Here is a 16,146-nt window from a genome sequence, read left to right as displayed (position 1 = left end):
CAACGTCAGTACTATTTATCGGATGTCATATGAAAAGTCCTTTCAAATTAAAACATCTAAACTAAGCCAGTCTAAGAAAAAATGTCTTCTCACTTTATCAACGAATCCAGGTCAATGGAATCCTTAAACTTTGTGTGTCTCCATCGTCCAGCTGTGGTAAATTATTATATATAGGGGTAAAGCCTCCAAGTTCATCATGGATTAATATAAGCAACAATTAATTTGAAGGGAAAACGTCTAATTCCTGTTTGCAAATAGGCCATTTCCGCTACGCAAAATTGCTGTACGTCACCTCCTATGGTTACCCCACCGCCGATAGTTGCTCTAGACAGGTTTGGCTTTGCGTCTTCGGAATAAAAGCTATTCTCGAAAAGAAGACGTTTGTCTGAAAGGGGGCAGCGATTACTAACGGTCGCACTTTGTCTTAAACCGTGTCCGCAAAAATGGAGCTGCGGATACACATTAGTTGCTTGTTGGTTTACTCTCTCGTTTCTGTCTATTCGTGTTCAGGATTTTATCTTCCGGGTTTAGCTCCGGTGAGTTTCTGCGAAGAAGGAAATGTTGCTGAAGATTGTCCGGTATGTACAATGTCATGTATTTATTAGTTGCTGTAATGTCCCATTTCATTCTCTTTCAACTGGTCTTCACGCTTTGCTTTAGTCCATTTCGCTCCTAGTGACTTGCTAGCGCTGCATAGGCCGCGACTTGAGACTCAAACATGCTCTTAGTTCTGCATTTCCTTTATAAGCATTAAACAGGTGCCAGTCTATAACTCCAATTTTTCAACTTTTACAGGCAAAGATTCAATTGTACGTCAACCGGCTGGACTCTGTCGAGTCAGTACTGCCTTACGAATATGACATGTAAGTACCTTGTTTCTTTTTATGACTCTGTGGCTTTATGGTATGTGTGTTACTAACATGTTATATCCTTGTAACCTAGGTTTGACTTTTGCAAAGACAAAGATGAGTCAAGGCCCTCAGAGAACCTTGGACAGGTTTTGTTTGGTGAAAGAATTGAATCATCTCCATACAAAGTGAGTGATAGGTTACAAACGGTGACAACAGAGCAGGATATGTCATTTGTCTGTATATTTCTTTATTATTTGTATTTATTTATTTAGCACTTTAGAGTAGTCATTAAAGTAAAAACGGAAGAATACAAAAAACATCTATTCAGATGTATGAATGTACAAAAAAAGTAGTAATATTAATAGCATATGCATAGGAGAGGTAGAGCCAAAAGGCTTATACCGGTAACAACACCACTCCCAAGGAAACCGTTAAGTAAGAAACAAAGTAACTTGAAGCCATGCCAAGTCACTACATTGTCAAACACAAATACAAAGTATACAAATATACTTTAGTCATACGGTCATTTCCTTTATGAGTCTTTGCTTTGTGCTCAGTGCAAATACTCCATACACCAATAAACCATTAATTTATGTTTCAGTTTGTTTTTATACATGGTTAATGTTGTGGATGAATCACGTAATTTAAAATGCATCTTGAACATGTAAATCAAATGTATTCTGTTTTACTAGTTCACATTCAAGAAAGATGAAAAATGCCAACCTGTTTGCACAAAGACGTACAAGAAAGGCAGCCAAGATGATGGAACTCGTTTGGATTTTCTCAAAATGGGAATGCAACTGAACTACCAGCATCATTGGTAAATTCAGTCACTGTACAACTGGTTTGACCTGTTTGACAGCACTAGAAATGGTTGTAACTTGTATTTCAAGGATCATTGACAATATGCCGGTGACTTGGTGTTACGACGTGGAAGATGGTCAGAAGTACTGTAATCCAGGTTTCCCCATAGGCTGTCTTGTTACTGCAGACGGCAGAGCAAAAGATGCCTGTGTCATTAATGTAAGTAATGAGTGACCCAGCTGTTAAAGGTATGCACATAGAACATCTTTAATCCAAACAGAACCTTTGTTGTTCCGCACTGAGTGGCAAAATCAAATCTTTACAAATTTCATAACTCTAGTGCCACTCACTATGGAAGGTTAAGGCATAATTTGCATCCCCCGTATATCGTTTTGTTTTGCTAATGTTTTTCATTTTTTTATTTATACAGGCTGAGTTCAACAAGAAGAACACATTTTATGTATTCAACCATGTGGAAATAAAAATTACGTATCACAGTGGAGCCTCTGAGGGATGGCGTGGGGCACGGTTGGTAGCTGCAACTCTGGAGCCAAAAAGGTAAGTTTGTAAATTTGTTGCCAACTTGCCACTACAGTATGCTGCAATGTACAACTTAATGTAACTTGACTAGTTTCAAAACATATTAAACACAACTGTATTTGGCTGTGTTTCACAGTATCAATCACAAAGATGAAAAGTCTGTGAGCTGTGATGGAGGCGCACCAATGGAGATCCCCGGGGAATTTGACAATGATGTTTCTGTAGTTTATACCTACTCGGTCATATTCCATGTATGTCCACAAAACTAAGGGGAACTTTCCTTGAAGTATTTAAATTGACGTGCGTTTTGTTTAAATTATTTGCAGGAGGACAATTCCATTAAGTGGGCATCGAGGTGGGATTACATCCTTGTTTCTATGCCTCACACAAACATCCAGTGGTTCAGGTATTGCATAATTTTTCGTAGTAAAGATTTGCAAGGCAGAATTGTCCTTTTCTTAAGGGTTATTTATTTCATCTATGTTTTAGCATCATGAACTCTTTGGTGATTGTCCTCTTCCTGTCTGGTATGGTTGCCATGATTATGCTGAGAACCTTACACAAGGATATTGCCAGATACAACCAGGTTGACCAGGTAATGGATAACAAAATATGTCTTCTGCAGGGGCTGCCGTGACCAGTGCACGCAATATAAGCATAGATTAGTTTTTGGCCTCAAGTTTGTTTGGTGTGACTAGTGGACTAGATTCACCACAATGCAGGACTTGTTTCAGTACATTTTAGCACATCTAAAAGCAGAAAGATTAAAACCAAGTAATGTCTATCCATATTTACAGTTGCTACTTTTCTACTTTTATGCCTCGACACTCTGACAAAAGACTGAACATAATGTAAATATTATATTGTATTACATTTTACAGGCAGACTTGATAAAGATTCCCAGCTCGAAGGAAAAATCGTCACTAACCTACGTAAGCCTGTCCAAAGAGTTCTGTGGTTGTTTCCTCTATGGACTGGGTGTCTGATGAAAGTAAACACATTATAAAATGTGGTGTGGACAGTCATTAAATAAATATAAACCCAACAGAGACTGTGTACTGAAATCATGAAACGTTTCTCCCATCAAATTTTGCTTTTAGATTTTTCACCTTTTTCCTGCATTAGTGGAAGTCACATTCTCAGGATACTGCTTGGTGGCTGGTTAAGCTTTAGGGTTGTGCAATGCCTATTTTTTGTATGATATATATTTTTGATATATAATGCCCTCTTCCATTTCAGGAGGATGCCCAAGAGGAGTCTGGGTGGAAACAAGTTCATGGCGATGTATTCAGGCCCCCAAGGAAAGGCATGCTTCTGTCTGTCTTCTTGGGACAAGGCACCCAGATCTTCATCATGACGTTCATCACACTTTGTAAGGGTCTCAGTGGTAACATTTGCACTAACACCATACAAACTACTCACCTAGCCTCTAAACTGCAGTACTGTGCATAATGTATTTTTTCAATTCAGTTCGACTAATCATCTGGTTATATCCTCTCATACAACAAAAGCATACCCTGAGTTAATATATTAAGATAAGATAAGATAAACCTTTATTGATCTCACAAAGGAGAAATTCACTTGTTACTTGTTACAAGTTAACTGCAACTTACTTTGTCTGTACTGTAATACGTATTGTTTTGAATCCTATCATCTTTAGTTGATGCTCAATGTACTCTATGTTATTGTAGTAATTTAACGTATAGCATATTTCACTCTAATTTCCTTCCTATGTGTGGTCTGGTGCATTAAATATTCATGGTCTTTGTAGTCCTAGCTTGTCTGGGATTCCTGTCACCAGCCAATCGAGGAGCCCTCATGACGTGTGCAGTTGTCCTCTGGGTCCTACTGGGTACTCCTGCTGGCTATGTCTCTGCACGCTTGTACAAAAGTAAGAATTTATATGAAAATTTTATTTTCATAGTGGTAGAAACTGTGTGCGTGTGTGTGTTTGTGTCAAGAGCCAAAATTAACATTTTTGTTATTTTCTCAGCTTTTGGAGGTGAAAAATGGAAGACCAACGTCCTTCTGACTGCCCTTTTGTGCCCAGGGTTAGTTCACTATTCTTTTAGGCTACTTCCCATAATACTGCTGTAAACAGTGCCCAACCCTTGACTGTCTTAGTCACTCTATAAGTTGCTTTTATACTGTATGCTTTTGACAAAGACCTTACTTTTTATGTTGCTGTGTATATATACACAGTGCACAATATACAACAAGTAAAAAAAAATAGACACGCCGATAAAGATCACACATATTTGCCTAAACAAATAGAAGCATTGAAAGGACTGCTTGTGTTTAGAGTTACAAGAACCATTGCAGCCTCCAATGCAAAATGGTCAGATGGCAACATTTTCCTACTTGAATATAAAAGGCTGTTGATAAATCTTTCTTCTGAAGCTTACAGTACATTGCAAGATTTATTCATTTTTGTTTTTTTCTCCAGCATTGTGTTTGCTGACTTCTTCCTGATGAACCTTATTCTCTGGGTCGAAGGATCCTCTGCTGCAATCCCCTTTGGCACTCTTGTTGCCATTCTGGCAATGTGGTTTGGAATTTCTGTGCCTCTTACATTTATTGGGGCTTACTTTGGATTCAAGAAACCGGTGTGTTTTACCTATCCTTTGCCTCCCATTGTAATTTTTCACAGTCACTCTCGGGTTAAATATAACTGTTTTTTTTTACAGGCAATTGAGCAACCAGTGCGTACAAACCAGATTCCTCGACAAATTCCAGAGCAGTCATTCTTTACGAAGCCTATTCCTGGCATAGTGATGGGGGGTATCCTACCGTTTGGCTGCATCTTTATCCAGCTTTTTTTCATCCTCAACAGCATTTGGTAAGATAAAGACTCACCTCATGTATTGTGTTAAAACTAGTGCTGCCAATCGATTAAAGTATTTAATCGCAATTCATTTCATGATTGTCATAGTTAACTCACAATTAATTGCACATTTTTATCTTTTCTAAATCCCTTGAATTATTATTATTTTAATACTCTTATCGGGTACCTGAAGTATATGGCGAACATTGGGTGCGAGTCGGGTCTGGTTAGAAAGCTCAGTTTTATTATCTTACATTATTGCATTGTGTTTTGTTGAATGTCTAGTTTTATAGGGTCAACGTATCATTGAGACACATAGAGACATAATAATACTAAGATGTTATTGAAGCAGCAACAATTATCTATTGTTTTGGGCTTTGTGCAAGGGGTATTTTGTATACATATATGTATTCACACATTACATATGTACTGTACAGCTGTAGTGCTGTAGCATTAGGGCTGCTCGATTATAGAAAAAATAATAAGCACATTATTATAGTCATAATTGAAATCACGATTATTCAAACTAAAAAAAGTGTATTTAATTATTAATCACAAAACTATGCTTAAAATTTTCTTTTTTCTGAACAGTCACAAAAGTACAAATTATATCAAGTATGCCTCGATAGAGGAAAGGTCTCTGTTTCACACCTGCCCCCTGCTGGCCAGCCCTCACACCAGCGCAAGTAAAGTGAGCTCCGGGCCTGATGACATCATGTGTCAGACCCATAGATTTAACAAATAGAGATTAGTTGGTCCAATTAATGGTCTAAAGTCGCCTGGGAAATTTACTTGGCTGCTCTGTCTCCTCCCATGCAGTCTGTTCCTTAAAGGGCTGGGTAGCATTCGCGGGGCGGGCCGACTGGCTCTAAGCCTCCCCCCCAAAAAAAGACTTCATGACAGTTGCAGTTAAACAAATAAATGTAAGTCTCAAAATGGGTGAGGGGGGCAGGGCAGGGTTCACTACTGACACCTGCTGACAAAAAAAATAAAAACACACAGCTTAGTGCAGATTTAAATTCAAATTATCACCAACAAATTTTCATAATAAATTCCTGTAATCTTTTAGTCATCTTCATCTGAAAATGACCATTTTTTTTTAAAGAGTTTAAGGACCCTTTACGGACATATGACAGCCTTTCTAAAGGTATTACAGACATGACCTTTTCCCGCCGCATCAAAAGATGTGGTGGCTCTTCATCGTATAATAGTAGAGTATGCAGCAAACTGTAGAATCCTCAGAATGTATTTGTTTATGTGCGATATTTGTTTCCAGTCCTAAAACCAAGTGACAGGGATCAAAAGGCATTTCAGTATGCAAGTATGCAATACATGATTGATCTCTGTTCAAACAGATTGCCAAAAATGTTGAATTTGAGGGCAAACCCATATTAAATCACTGTAAACTTGTGGTCACATGACATGTTCCCGTTTGAGTGACAGCCAGCAGCTTTTTTTAATGTGTGCGGGTCCGACAAATTAAGACAAATATATTCGGGTTGAGTTTGGGCGGGTCTGACTAGGCCACAGCTTACAAAAAAGTACAAGTTTACTAGGTCACAAAGAATGTTATTCTCGCACCATTTTTGACAGCACTAGTGTAAACACATACTTAAATTATCTGCGCAATGTGTTGCATTTCTAAATGTAATGTAATATCTCTTTTAGGTCTCATCAAATGTACTACATGTTTGGATTTCTGTTCCTGGTATTTATTATTCTCCTGATCACCTGCTCTGAAGCCACTATCCTGCTCTGCTATTTCCACCTTTGTGCTGAGGTGAGTATTGTGATTCCATACATTGCAAATCTATGAAAAATGTAGCAATATATACATTTAGTAGATTTTTACCATGTAATGCCTCTGTGTCTAGGACTACCACTGGTGGTGGCGTTCTTTCCTGACTAGTGGCTTCACAGCTGTTTATTTGTTCATTTATGCCGTGCATTACTTCTTCTCAAAACTGCAAATTATTGGAGCTGCCAGCACTTTTCTGTACTTTGGGTACACAATGATTATGGTGCTCATCTTCTTCCTCTTTACCGGTAAGACCTTTTTATATTTTAAAAACTACCAAATGTGTCTACTTATAGTTAGAAGTGAGATTCCTATCGCCCCAATATTTGAATTTATATTCTTACCACGTTGTTTTTTGTTTTTTTTACAACGCTTCAGCCAAAATACACTAGCGAAGAGGCTATTATCGATAATGTCAAATTCCAAACTTGTGCACTTCTGTTGAAGGAATGGCATCTTGCAATCAACTAGTTGACTACAATCCTTATTAGGAACATATGTTTAAAGCCTGATCTACATTTAACTAATCTGACCTGTTTTTTTTTTGTTTTTTTTGTTTTTGTTTTACAAATTCAAACATTGCATTCCTTGTCCTGTAAATGTATCTATTATTTACTGTATTGATTGCTGAAGTGCAAATGTCTGGTGTAACTGCTGTAAAACTGTAACGTCGATCCCGTTCTAAAGGCCACTACTAGAATGCAACATACGTGCTTTAAAAACAACTATTTACCTTTGCACTCAGTATTGTAACGACGACTTATACACAATGATGTCACACAATATAATAAATAAAACAATATATAGAAATAAAGGCTCTTGTCTAGAAATGGAGCACAGAAAGAAGAACCAAATTTGAGCAATATCAGCTCAAAAATGGTCTCGTATTCATCAGATTTAAAGTTAACTGTGCAGCTGAGGTTGCCTTGATAGTTTGTGACAGAATCTTTACTGCACTGAGGATCTTGGGAAAGCGAGAAATAATCCACTTATTGGAGAAAGAGATTAGTTTGCCTTATTGCTTTAGTGTCTGATCTCATCCCAATTTTGATCACTTGTTAATTCTCTTCTTGGCCCCAGTGAGCTGTCAGCAAGACCTTTATATCCAGATAAACTGATCCCGGGTATTCATATGACAGTTTAAGGCCTGAGCCAGTTATCTTTTCTCAGTATAAAATTGATGCTGTGTCAGTAATACATGCATGTTATTTTATCAGTTAAAAATTCCAAAAAAGAGTACTGATATAACTACACCAGAATTACATCATTCCCAAACCAGGACTTTCACATGAGACCACTTTTCACCTAATAGCCAGAGCTGCAATAGCCGGGTCAAACAGCTGGATGCGGGTGTAAAAGTTGCAGTTGTTGAACCAAAACTGAAATATTTCCAGTTTTTGCAATGTTGGAGTAATTTTTCTTTGTTTTTTCGCTGACCAGGAACCATCGGATTCTTTGCCTGCTTCTGGTTTGTCAATAAAATCTACAGTGTGGTTAAGGTGGACTGAGACGCCAAGGAACCTGACAAGGAACTTGACAACAAAGAGCCATTCTAAAAAGTGCCGTCTGCACGTACTAGGTGGTCTGACTGGGGCCTGAACTGAAAACATCACGTGTCAGCTGAAGACCAGAAAAGCAGTGCCCGTCCTTTTTTTTGTGCTTTAAACCCATGTTGCTTTTTTCTTTCTCTTTTTTTTAATACATATTTTGTGTTCACAGTTGACCAATATTGTCAATAATTAGAGTGTTGCTTTGAACACCAATGTTGATTCCACTTATCTAGTTTTCTACATGAGCATTCTGGGTCAAGGGGTCATAGAAGAACTTGTTAATATTGATTTCTTCAGTAAAATGTTTTTTTTGTTTGTGTGTGTTTTGGTTCTCTTCTTCCCCATTGTTAACTTTTTTTTTTCATGACCTGTACTGTACAATTAATGATTTGAAGTGTGTAAATATATTGTATAGAAAACACAACAGCAGGAACGCTTAAAGATTGTTACTATTCCCTAAGCATCTGTAAGATTTTTTCTTTACAGTGAATTGGTTAAGATTTCTGCAATACTAGTCTGTATTGAAGTTCAAATTATATAAACAATGCTTCATTAAGATGGATGTCAATGTTCTTGTACATTTAATAGCAACTTTCTTGTAAGGCTGTAATTCAAAGGACATTTTAATATATTGGGATCTGATCCAAGTGATTCCCCATTGATTCACAGTTCACAGTTCACAGTTCAGATTTACTTTTAAATATAGCAGATGACACATACTCCTACGACCCCTATAGGCCATTTATGGAACTGTAAATAAAAAGCAGCCGTTTGCTTATGGCAGTCTTAAATCCTTTCTACAAATAACAATAAAGGCCATTAATTAAATCTGATATCCTTTCTCTTTCAGTCAACAAAATACTGCACATCAAAGGTAGTTTGTAATTACATTGAATGGAACCGGCAAAAGTTGTTCTCTACAGCAATGTTTCGCAACCAGGGGTACTGTATGTGTATAGCTTGAAATCATTTCACATTAAAAAAAAAAGGCAAAATATGCTTTAATACGTTCTGAGAGGCAAAATGTTGATATAAAGCAAGTAAAAAAAACAACAAAAAATAAGATAAGAAATAAGATGATATGATAAGAAAAGAGGGGGCGGGAGGCTGCGGAGTATCAGGGCAACACATTTCTGATCAAAACAGAAGTAAAATCCAATCATCTGTCAGCGCACTTGTTGACAACAGTTAATTTCCCATCATCCCTTTGGCCTTTGTAGTTCAGGCGGCCGAGCGAGGCCTGGACCAGGCGCTGCAACCGCCTCGCTCTCACGAGAAAACCGGTACCGTCGAACAGGTTGCATCAGAGCAAGGCGGTGGGATCTTGGACAGATTCTGCGCACCTGCAGCCGCCCTCCATGTTGTTGACCTGTGATCTCCACAGAGGAAGGTATTTACATTTTTAACCGATTCTAACCGACATCAAAAAAGAAGGAAAGTCTCTATCTCTTATGGTTCCAAAATTATAAGCAACATATGTACAACATAAAATACCACACCATACCAACTTTATTTATTACTTACTTTAAAAACGTTACAGTTTACCAAAGTGCCGTACACACATTATAAAACATTAAAATACATAAAATAAGTGTACAAACTTGACCAATTTTCACTGCAATGTTTCTCTGCTCCTCTGAGGTCAAGGAAGTTGTGGGCACATTTTAAAGCTCAGACAGAGCTCTTTCTGGCACAAAAACAAAAAAATCACTTTCAGTTCTGGAGATATTGGCCTTTTAATCGGCCGATATATCCAAAACCGATTTAGCCAAAATCAATATAGCCGATATTGAAAATACCTTAATGTCAGCCCGATATATTGGCCGTCCAATATCGGTCAGGCCCTACCCTCAGGACTACCAATAAATCAATCAATGCTTTGTTGTCATTTCAAAACAATAATGAAATAAAGAAATGTTTTTGATAAAATCTGGCACATAACTTGTGTACAACTTGTACATGATTGATCATTAATGTGCGTTCATTGGGCGAGAAAAGCCCTTCTCTTTGGTCCTCATGGCAGGGAGCTGACATTACTGTAATAACTAAGTGACACAAAAAAATGGCACAGACGTATGGTCATTGTGTGTGTTTCTGTAGTCAGGATTCAGACACAGTATATTCTGATCACTTTAATGGACATAACATAAATACAATATATTGTACAATACAAAGACATCAAAATATGGCACTTTATTCTTTACCCTGCACTGTCTAGTACAAGATACTACATATTTTGTACACATTTATACAAGTGCTGATTGTCTATTTTGATGCAAAAATATAAACTTGGTTTTATTCTATACAGCCTTGTCTTGCCTATAAAGACAGACAGGCCTAGTGTTGTGGGTTATATCAATCAATCAATCAATCAATCAATCAATGTTTATTGTCATTGTCATTCAATAAAGAACAGCAACGGAATTTCATTGGAGCATACAACAGGAAATGCTCATAGTGATCTGAGCAAGGAAACCTCCATTTCATTGGCTGAAATGTGCAACAGTGAGAGTGAAGGAATGAATGCCATTTTACAAAGACTGTACAACAAATTTGCAAGGCCCATAGAATTAAGCATTTAGTCAATGTATGCCAGTTAAAGGGATCCAAAACATTAAATAAAATTCCATTATTGTCCTTGTATGTTTAAACACATACGGTCAAATGTGATGATCCATTTTGAATTAAAACAGACTGACATGTAAAGGCAGCAAACACAAGCTCTGTATTTATTTTGACAAATAATAAGTGCATCAGCACACAAACCTTTGAGAGAAGTCTATCCTGAGTATCGTCTTCAAAAGTTGTCTTCATTAACAGTTCACTCTCTGTGTCTTTTCTTGAGTGTTTTGGTCTGTATGGCAGTGAGGTACATTTACAATACTGTGCTTTTGTTTTTATTTATTTTCTGTGTATAATTAAAAAAAACTTTAACGTTGTTATCCATACGACCATCTTCTTGCGCTTTATATGGGGTCAGGTAGCAGAAGCAGCAGTCTGAGCAGAGATGCCCAGACCTCCTTATCCATGCACAGTTCCTCCAGCGTTTTCAGGGGATCCCGAAGTTTTCCCCAATCAGCTGGGAGATGTAGACCTCCAGCATTTCCTAGGACTTCCTCCCAATAAAGTAGATAGTTGTTAAAAAAGAAAAGAAAAAAGGGCTTCAGTTGAACCAACAAATACTGATATGCACAACTGGTTTTCCAAGGCCAACAGTGTCCAGACAGACTTGACTCAAAATCTGCTGTCGCGTAGCATTAATCAGTCTGTGCTTTGCTTGCTCTGCTCTGGGACCTCTCTCTCAGAACTGATGCTAGTTGAGGTGGTCTCTTTGCAACTGTCTCTGGGTTTCCTCTCAAAAATAGGAGAAGAGGAAGTGGTGCATTCCTCCCAGGTGCGCATGGGAAAGACCCGTACTGCCAGACCAGGCAGTTGAGGGTGGGCTGTAGAGCGCCCTTCTGTCGTGAAGCAGCTCTCTACAGCAGAGCTCTGTCTGGGGCGGCCTTGTTTACAGAACAATCCACAGAGCAAGGCCAAGAACTCCTTCCTTACACTGCGATGCATGTAGCCATAAATGTATGGATGAAGACAGCACTGCAGAAAGAACAGCACCAAAGCCAGTGAGGACGTCCAGGCGGGCACGGATGCTCGAGAGCTCATAGATATTGTGTTGATAATACTATAAGGCCCCATACTGAGAATGTATGAAGCCATGATGACAAACACCACACGGGCTGCTTTGCAGTGATAATAAAAGCGTCTGTGTCTTGCACGCACAGTGTACCCCCTGGTTGTCTGGGGTCCATCAGGTGAACAGGCCTGCTGTGATGGGGGTTGAACCTGTGCTGTGGACTGAAGATGTGAAATGTTCGAGCTCTGGAAGTCTGGGGGGCATGGCTGGGAAAGGGACTGACTCTGTATGGGATGTACAAGTGCATTCTGCCTCCGAGCTGCTCTGAAAACCATCCAGTAGCATCCAAGCATTATGAGCATAGGTAGCCAGAAGGAGAGGATTAACACGACCACAGCATAGGAAAAGCTATCTGACCATACCACTGAGCACATGTGGTGGTGCTGGTCAAAATCAATGTGACCCCAGCCGTACAGTGGAGGGGTACTCTGCAGGAAACTCAGCACCCATGTGCAGATAATGAGGTTTGTGCCTAAGTTTGGAGTCATTCGTGTGGGGTAAGACAAAGGATGGATAATGGCCAGATAGCGGTCGACAGAGACGACTATAATAGTGTTGACACCTGCAAATGCGAACAGATGCATGAGGACCACCAGAGCCTGACACAGCCAGGAGGGCAGGGGCCACACGCTTGGGACAGTGGCTGCAATGGCAAAGGGCATAACCAATATGGTTTGAAGCAGGTCTGCAAGAAGCAGGTTGAGCACAAACCTGTTTGCTACGTGAAGAAGCTGAGGTTTCCTTTGAAAAACCAAAAGGACCACCACATTCCCAAAGAGGGACACACATACAATGATCATTATGCATAGCATCCTTACCACACTGTGTATTATCGAGGACCATAGAACTGCATCTTCACTAGAGCTGCTCAAAGTGGGCACCCAGGGTATATCAGTCAGGTTGGTGCCCATTTTTTCTTACACCCTTGAGTTTAAAAGCATCTTACGGGGATGTTTTACAATGGATTGCCTAATGAGTCGATCTATGCAAATGAACGTGGTCGCTCCCTTTTGTTTGTCCACAACAAAGCTTCCATAATTTCATCTGAAAATAAGAGAAGTAATCCACGAGCTGTCAGCGATGCTCGACATAATTAGACTACATCTACACGGGTTTGCAGTTCTTGTGAATGAGTAGAGATTGTAATCACAGCGGTATTGGGCCCCAAAGCTTCATGTTCTCCACATTTTTCACGACCAAAATAAAAGTAAGCAATTTGATGGAAAACGTCAAAAACGTGTCGATGTAGGCTGGACAGCACATGTTCGTCCAGAAACGGAGTCTGTTAACGATGATACGGGCTGCTGCAACGGATTGTACCTTCATCCAAGCTCCCAGTGACGTGACGCTAAGCTTAGGGATGCTCACTTGTCTCGCTCCAGTCAATGGCAGCGCGCGTTCACAGCTCTGCCGACATACGCTGCATGTCTTCGCCCAGCGGGGGTCTCTCATCCACGCAAATACATCCTTTCTCCTCGGATGTGATGATAGTTCAGACAGTAATTATTTTGTATCATCCTCGTCAGTGCGGTTCAGTAGTGGCGTCGTGGAGGTGTCACAAACCAAGGGCACCTGCGCTGAAATGAAGCGCCTCTGGAACCGAGCAGCCCCCTCCCACCCCCGCAGTTGTGCTTCTGTTTGATTTTTATTGCTCACGGCACGGACATGAGCACATCCTATTCCACACAACAAATCCTTCATAGCAATCGAATTGATGAAAAATTCGGCACGAAACCCACCACACGATTAGACCGTCCAACCTTTATATGCCCATGGTGACTCTGTAGCCCCTTAGTAGCCTAACCGCAAACGAGCGTCTCAGGCATTTTATAACATACGGTGCTATGATGCAGGCATATAGACTTTTGTTTCCCAGATTCTAAAATGCTGTAGGCCTAATGCTGGTCTAATTCCAAACGGGGGGCTGAAAACCAGGGCTATGGAGGGTATGCACGAGAGTCATAATATAGCTTTAAAGCGCATGATGTCATAGGGAAAGATAATTGGCTATGTCTGCAATATTATTTTTGTGTTATTCTCTGATTTCACATGTTCAAGCCTGATCAGTGGGCTATTTGGTAGTGATTGGATTCACAAACCTACTGAATTATTTCTATGGCTGAAAGTATTATGCATTATGCAAATCAGAAAATCTTTGGACCTTGCGTGCTGACAGAGAAGACATTGAACTTTGTGGCTTGTTTTTGTTTCATGTGGATTGTCCCCAGTAATGACAGAGATATTATACGTTAAAAAAGGCATTTTGGTAGTTACCATAGTTACCACCATGGAACTTTCAGTGGCCCACCGCCTCAGCCTATTTGAGGTTCCATCTTATGTTATTTTTTTCCTATTCGTCCATTAATTTGAGGTTCCATTTCTATTTAAATAGAAATAGAGTCTGACTCTTGGTTGGCAATCCGCTGTTTGGAACTGTGCCTATTTCCAGTGAATGGACAAATCAAATAATAACAACTCTGCCGTGATGGGCGGGGTTCCCAACAGCTGATTTGCCAACCACCAAATGAATGGTCTTAATAGAGGCTATGCAGATTCCATTTCTATTTGCTGTGCTGTTGCTATAGAGGCCACGGCAACAGCATGGCAACAGCAGCAACAGAAGCAACAGCCAAATAAATTGTCATTTGTTATTTTATTTGTATTGACACATCTGCATACTGTACCTCTATAGCGCCACATGGGCCCTATTGCCTTATTAAGTTTTGCAGTTAGGCATGATGTATTCAGTTTGAAGAAATGCTCTCATGCTGAAGTGCTCTGTGCTATGGCTCAGTTTTGCTAAATTATGGCACCTTTCACAAGCGTCTCATGGAGGTGCAATGAGAGACGCCTCTACCTATAGTGTTGCCTGGCCTGCCAGACACTCCTCCTTTCTGTTCAAAAGAAGAACCGTCTGGACAACTCCTCGCAGCCTGTCATTTCACGATTTTACCCACATCGGTCCAATCACACACCGAGAGACAGGACTTCATTCCCCCAAGAGGCGGAAGCCGTCACCACACTCTACCAAAAAAATAGAGATGGATAGAGATGGCGTGTGCGGCGAGTGATACGATGTTTTCTTCTGTTCTTTCGTCTGTTTTAATTCATTTGAAAAAAAAATGTAATCCCTAAAACCGGAGCAAGAAACAGCGTTCCTCGTAAATAAGGATGTTTTTGGAAAGGCTTCCTGCCGCTTGTTGCTGCGACGTATCTAGCGTTGCTCTGATTGGTTGATGCCGTCTGTCAATCACGCCCACCGGGAAATCGTTGAGATCATGCTTGCTCCCAGACTATTATGTCTTTGAAATATCTATGAAAAAGCATGTAGTTTGGCAGGCCAAGCAACCTATAGTCCTCACAGCTTTTTATCTATAGGTAGAATTCAAATTTGTTTTTCCCATTATTCCAGGCCAACGTTTTAGGAATGATGTGAAGGTTTGTGCAGTTTTATAAGTGCATTGCTCATATGAGGCTTTCCTATTGGTAACCTCCTCTCACCCCAGCGTGGCATCAAAGTATTTACTGCACCAATCATCCCCATCATTTGATTTATGCTGTTCTCCAGAAGGTGTCCAGCTGAAACAGCTTAAATCAAGACCAATCTTAGCCAATCTTTAGCCTGGCTAACGCCAGACTAAAATCAATAAGTGATATTTAGTCTGGGGACCACCAATTTTCTCGTAGGAGAGGTGTGTGTGCACGTAGCCACAGCCAATCGTATCATCATATCCGATGACGTATGACGTGCCCGCTGTAAACTTTCGAGCTAAACTATTTAGAACACGGCCTAAAGCTTGATCGAAAAATAGCGTCGCGTCTGCTGCTGTCATGTTTGATCCGTGAATAACTTTTTTTTTTAATCCGTAAATAAACTACAAGCTTCGTATATCGAATAGCTCGACATCATCTTGCCGTCCCTCCTCGTTCTGTGATTGGTTCCCAAATCCATGCGAAAATTTCGGCCATGGTCCCCAGGCTGCAGTCTGGTGTTAGCCAGGTAAGCCAATCTTACCGTCTGCCTCTTGAATTGTCTGGGTTCACCACCATGTTCAAGCCTTCTACACCAGCCTTGTTTTTCTTCCACT

The 16,146-nt window shown here is 39.9% G+C and overlaps 2 protein-coding genes across 2 annotated transcripts; one reads left to right on the top strand and one right to left on the bottom strand.

The window, feature by feature from the left end:
* The first annotated feature begins 271 nt into the window (after nt 1-271).
* tm9sf5 (transmembrane 9 superfamily protein member 5) lies at nt 272-9,041 on the top strand. Its single transcript, XM_079556570.1, has 17 exons — nt 272-578; nt 796-863; nt 943-1,036; nt 1,544-1,671; nt 1,745-1,874; nt 2,086-2,213; nt 2,332-2,446; nt 2,522-2,601; nt 2,685-2,790; nt 3,435-3,567; nt 3,967-4,086; nt 4,189-4,246; nt 4,642-4,801; nt 4,883-5,034; nt 6,688-6,799; nt 6,894-7,065; nt 8,258-9,041. The coding sequence occupies exons 1-17, from the start codon at nt 444-446 to the stop codon at nt 8,323-8,325; spliced, it is 1,959 nt and encodes a 652-aa protein (XP_079412696.1). The 5' UTR covers nt 272-443; the 3' UTR covers nt 8,326-9,041.
* A 2,283-nt stretch (nt 9,042-11,324) lies between these two features.
* Nucleotides 11,325-13,991, bottom strand: gpr101 (G protein-coupled receptor 101). The gene has a single exon (XM_079556810.1). It carries the CDS (start codon nt 12,967-12,969, stop codon nt 11,629-11,631), a length of 1,341 nt encoding a protein of 446 aa, XP_079412936.1. The 5' UTR covers nt 12,970-13,991; the 3' UTR covers nt 11,325-11,628.
* Between the last annotated feature and the right edge of the window lie 2,155 nt (nt 13,992-16,146).

The sequence above is a fragment of the Gobius niger genome (genome assembly GCF_951799975.1).
Source record: "Gobius niger genome assembly, chromosome: 5".
NCBI classification, from domain to species: Eukaryota; Metazoa; Chordata; class Actinopteri; order Gobiiformes; family Gobiidae; genus Gobius; species Gobius niger.
The sequence above is the reverse complement of the archived record's forward strand: the minus strand, read 5'-3'. Positions and strand labels throughout refer to the sequence as shown.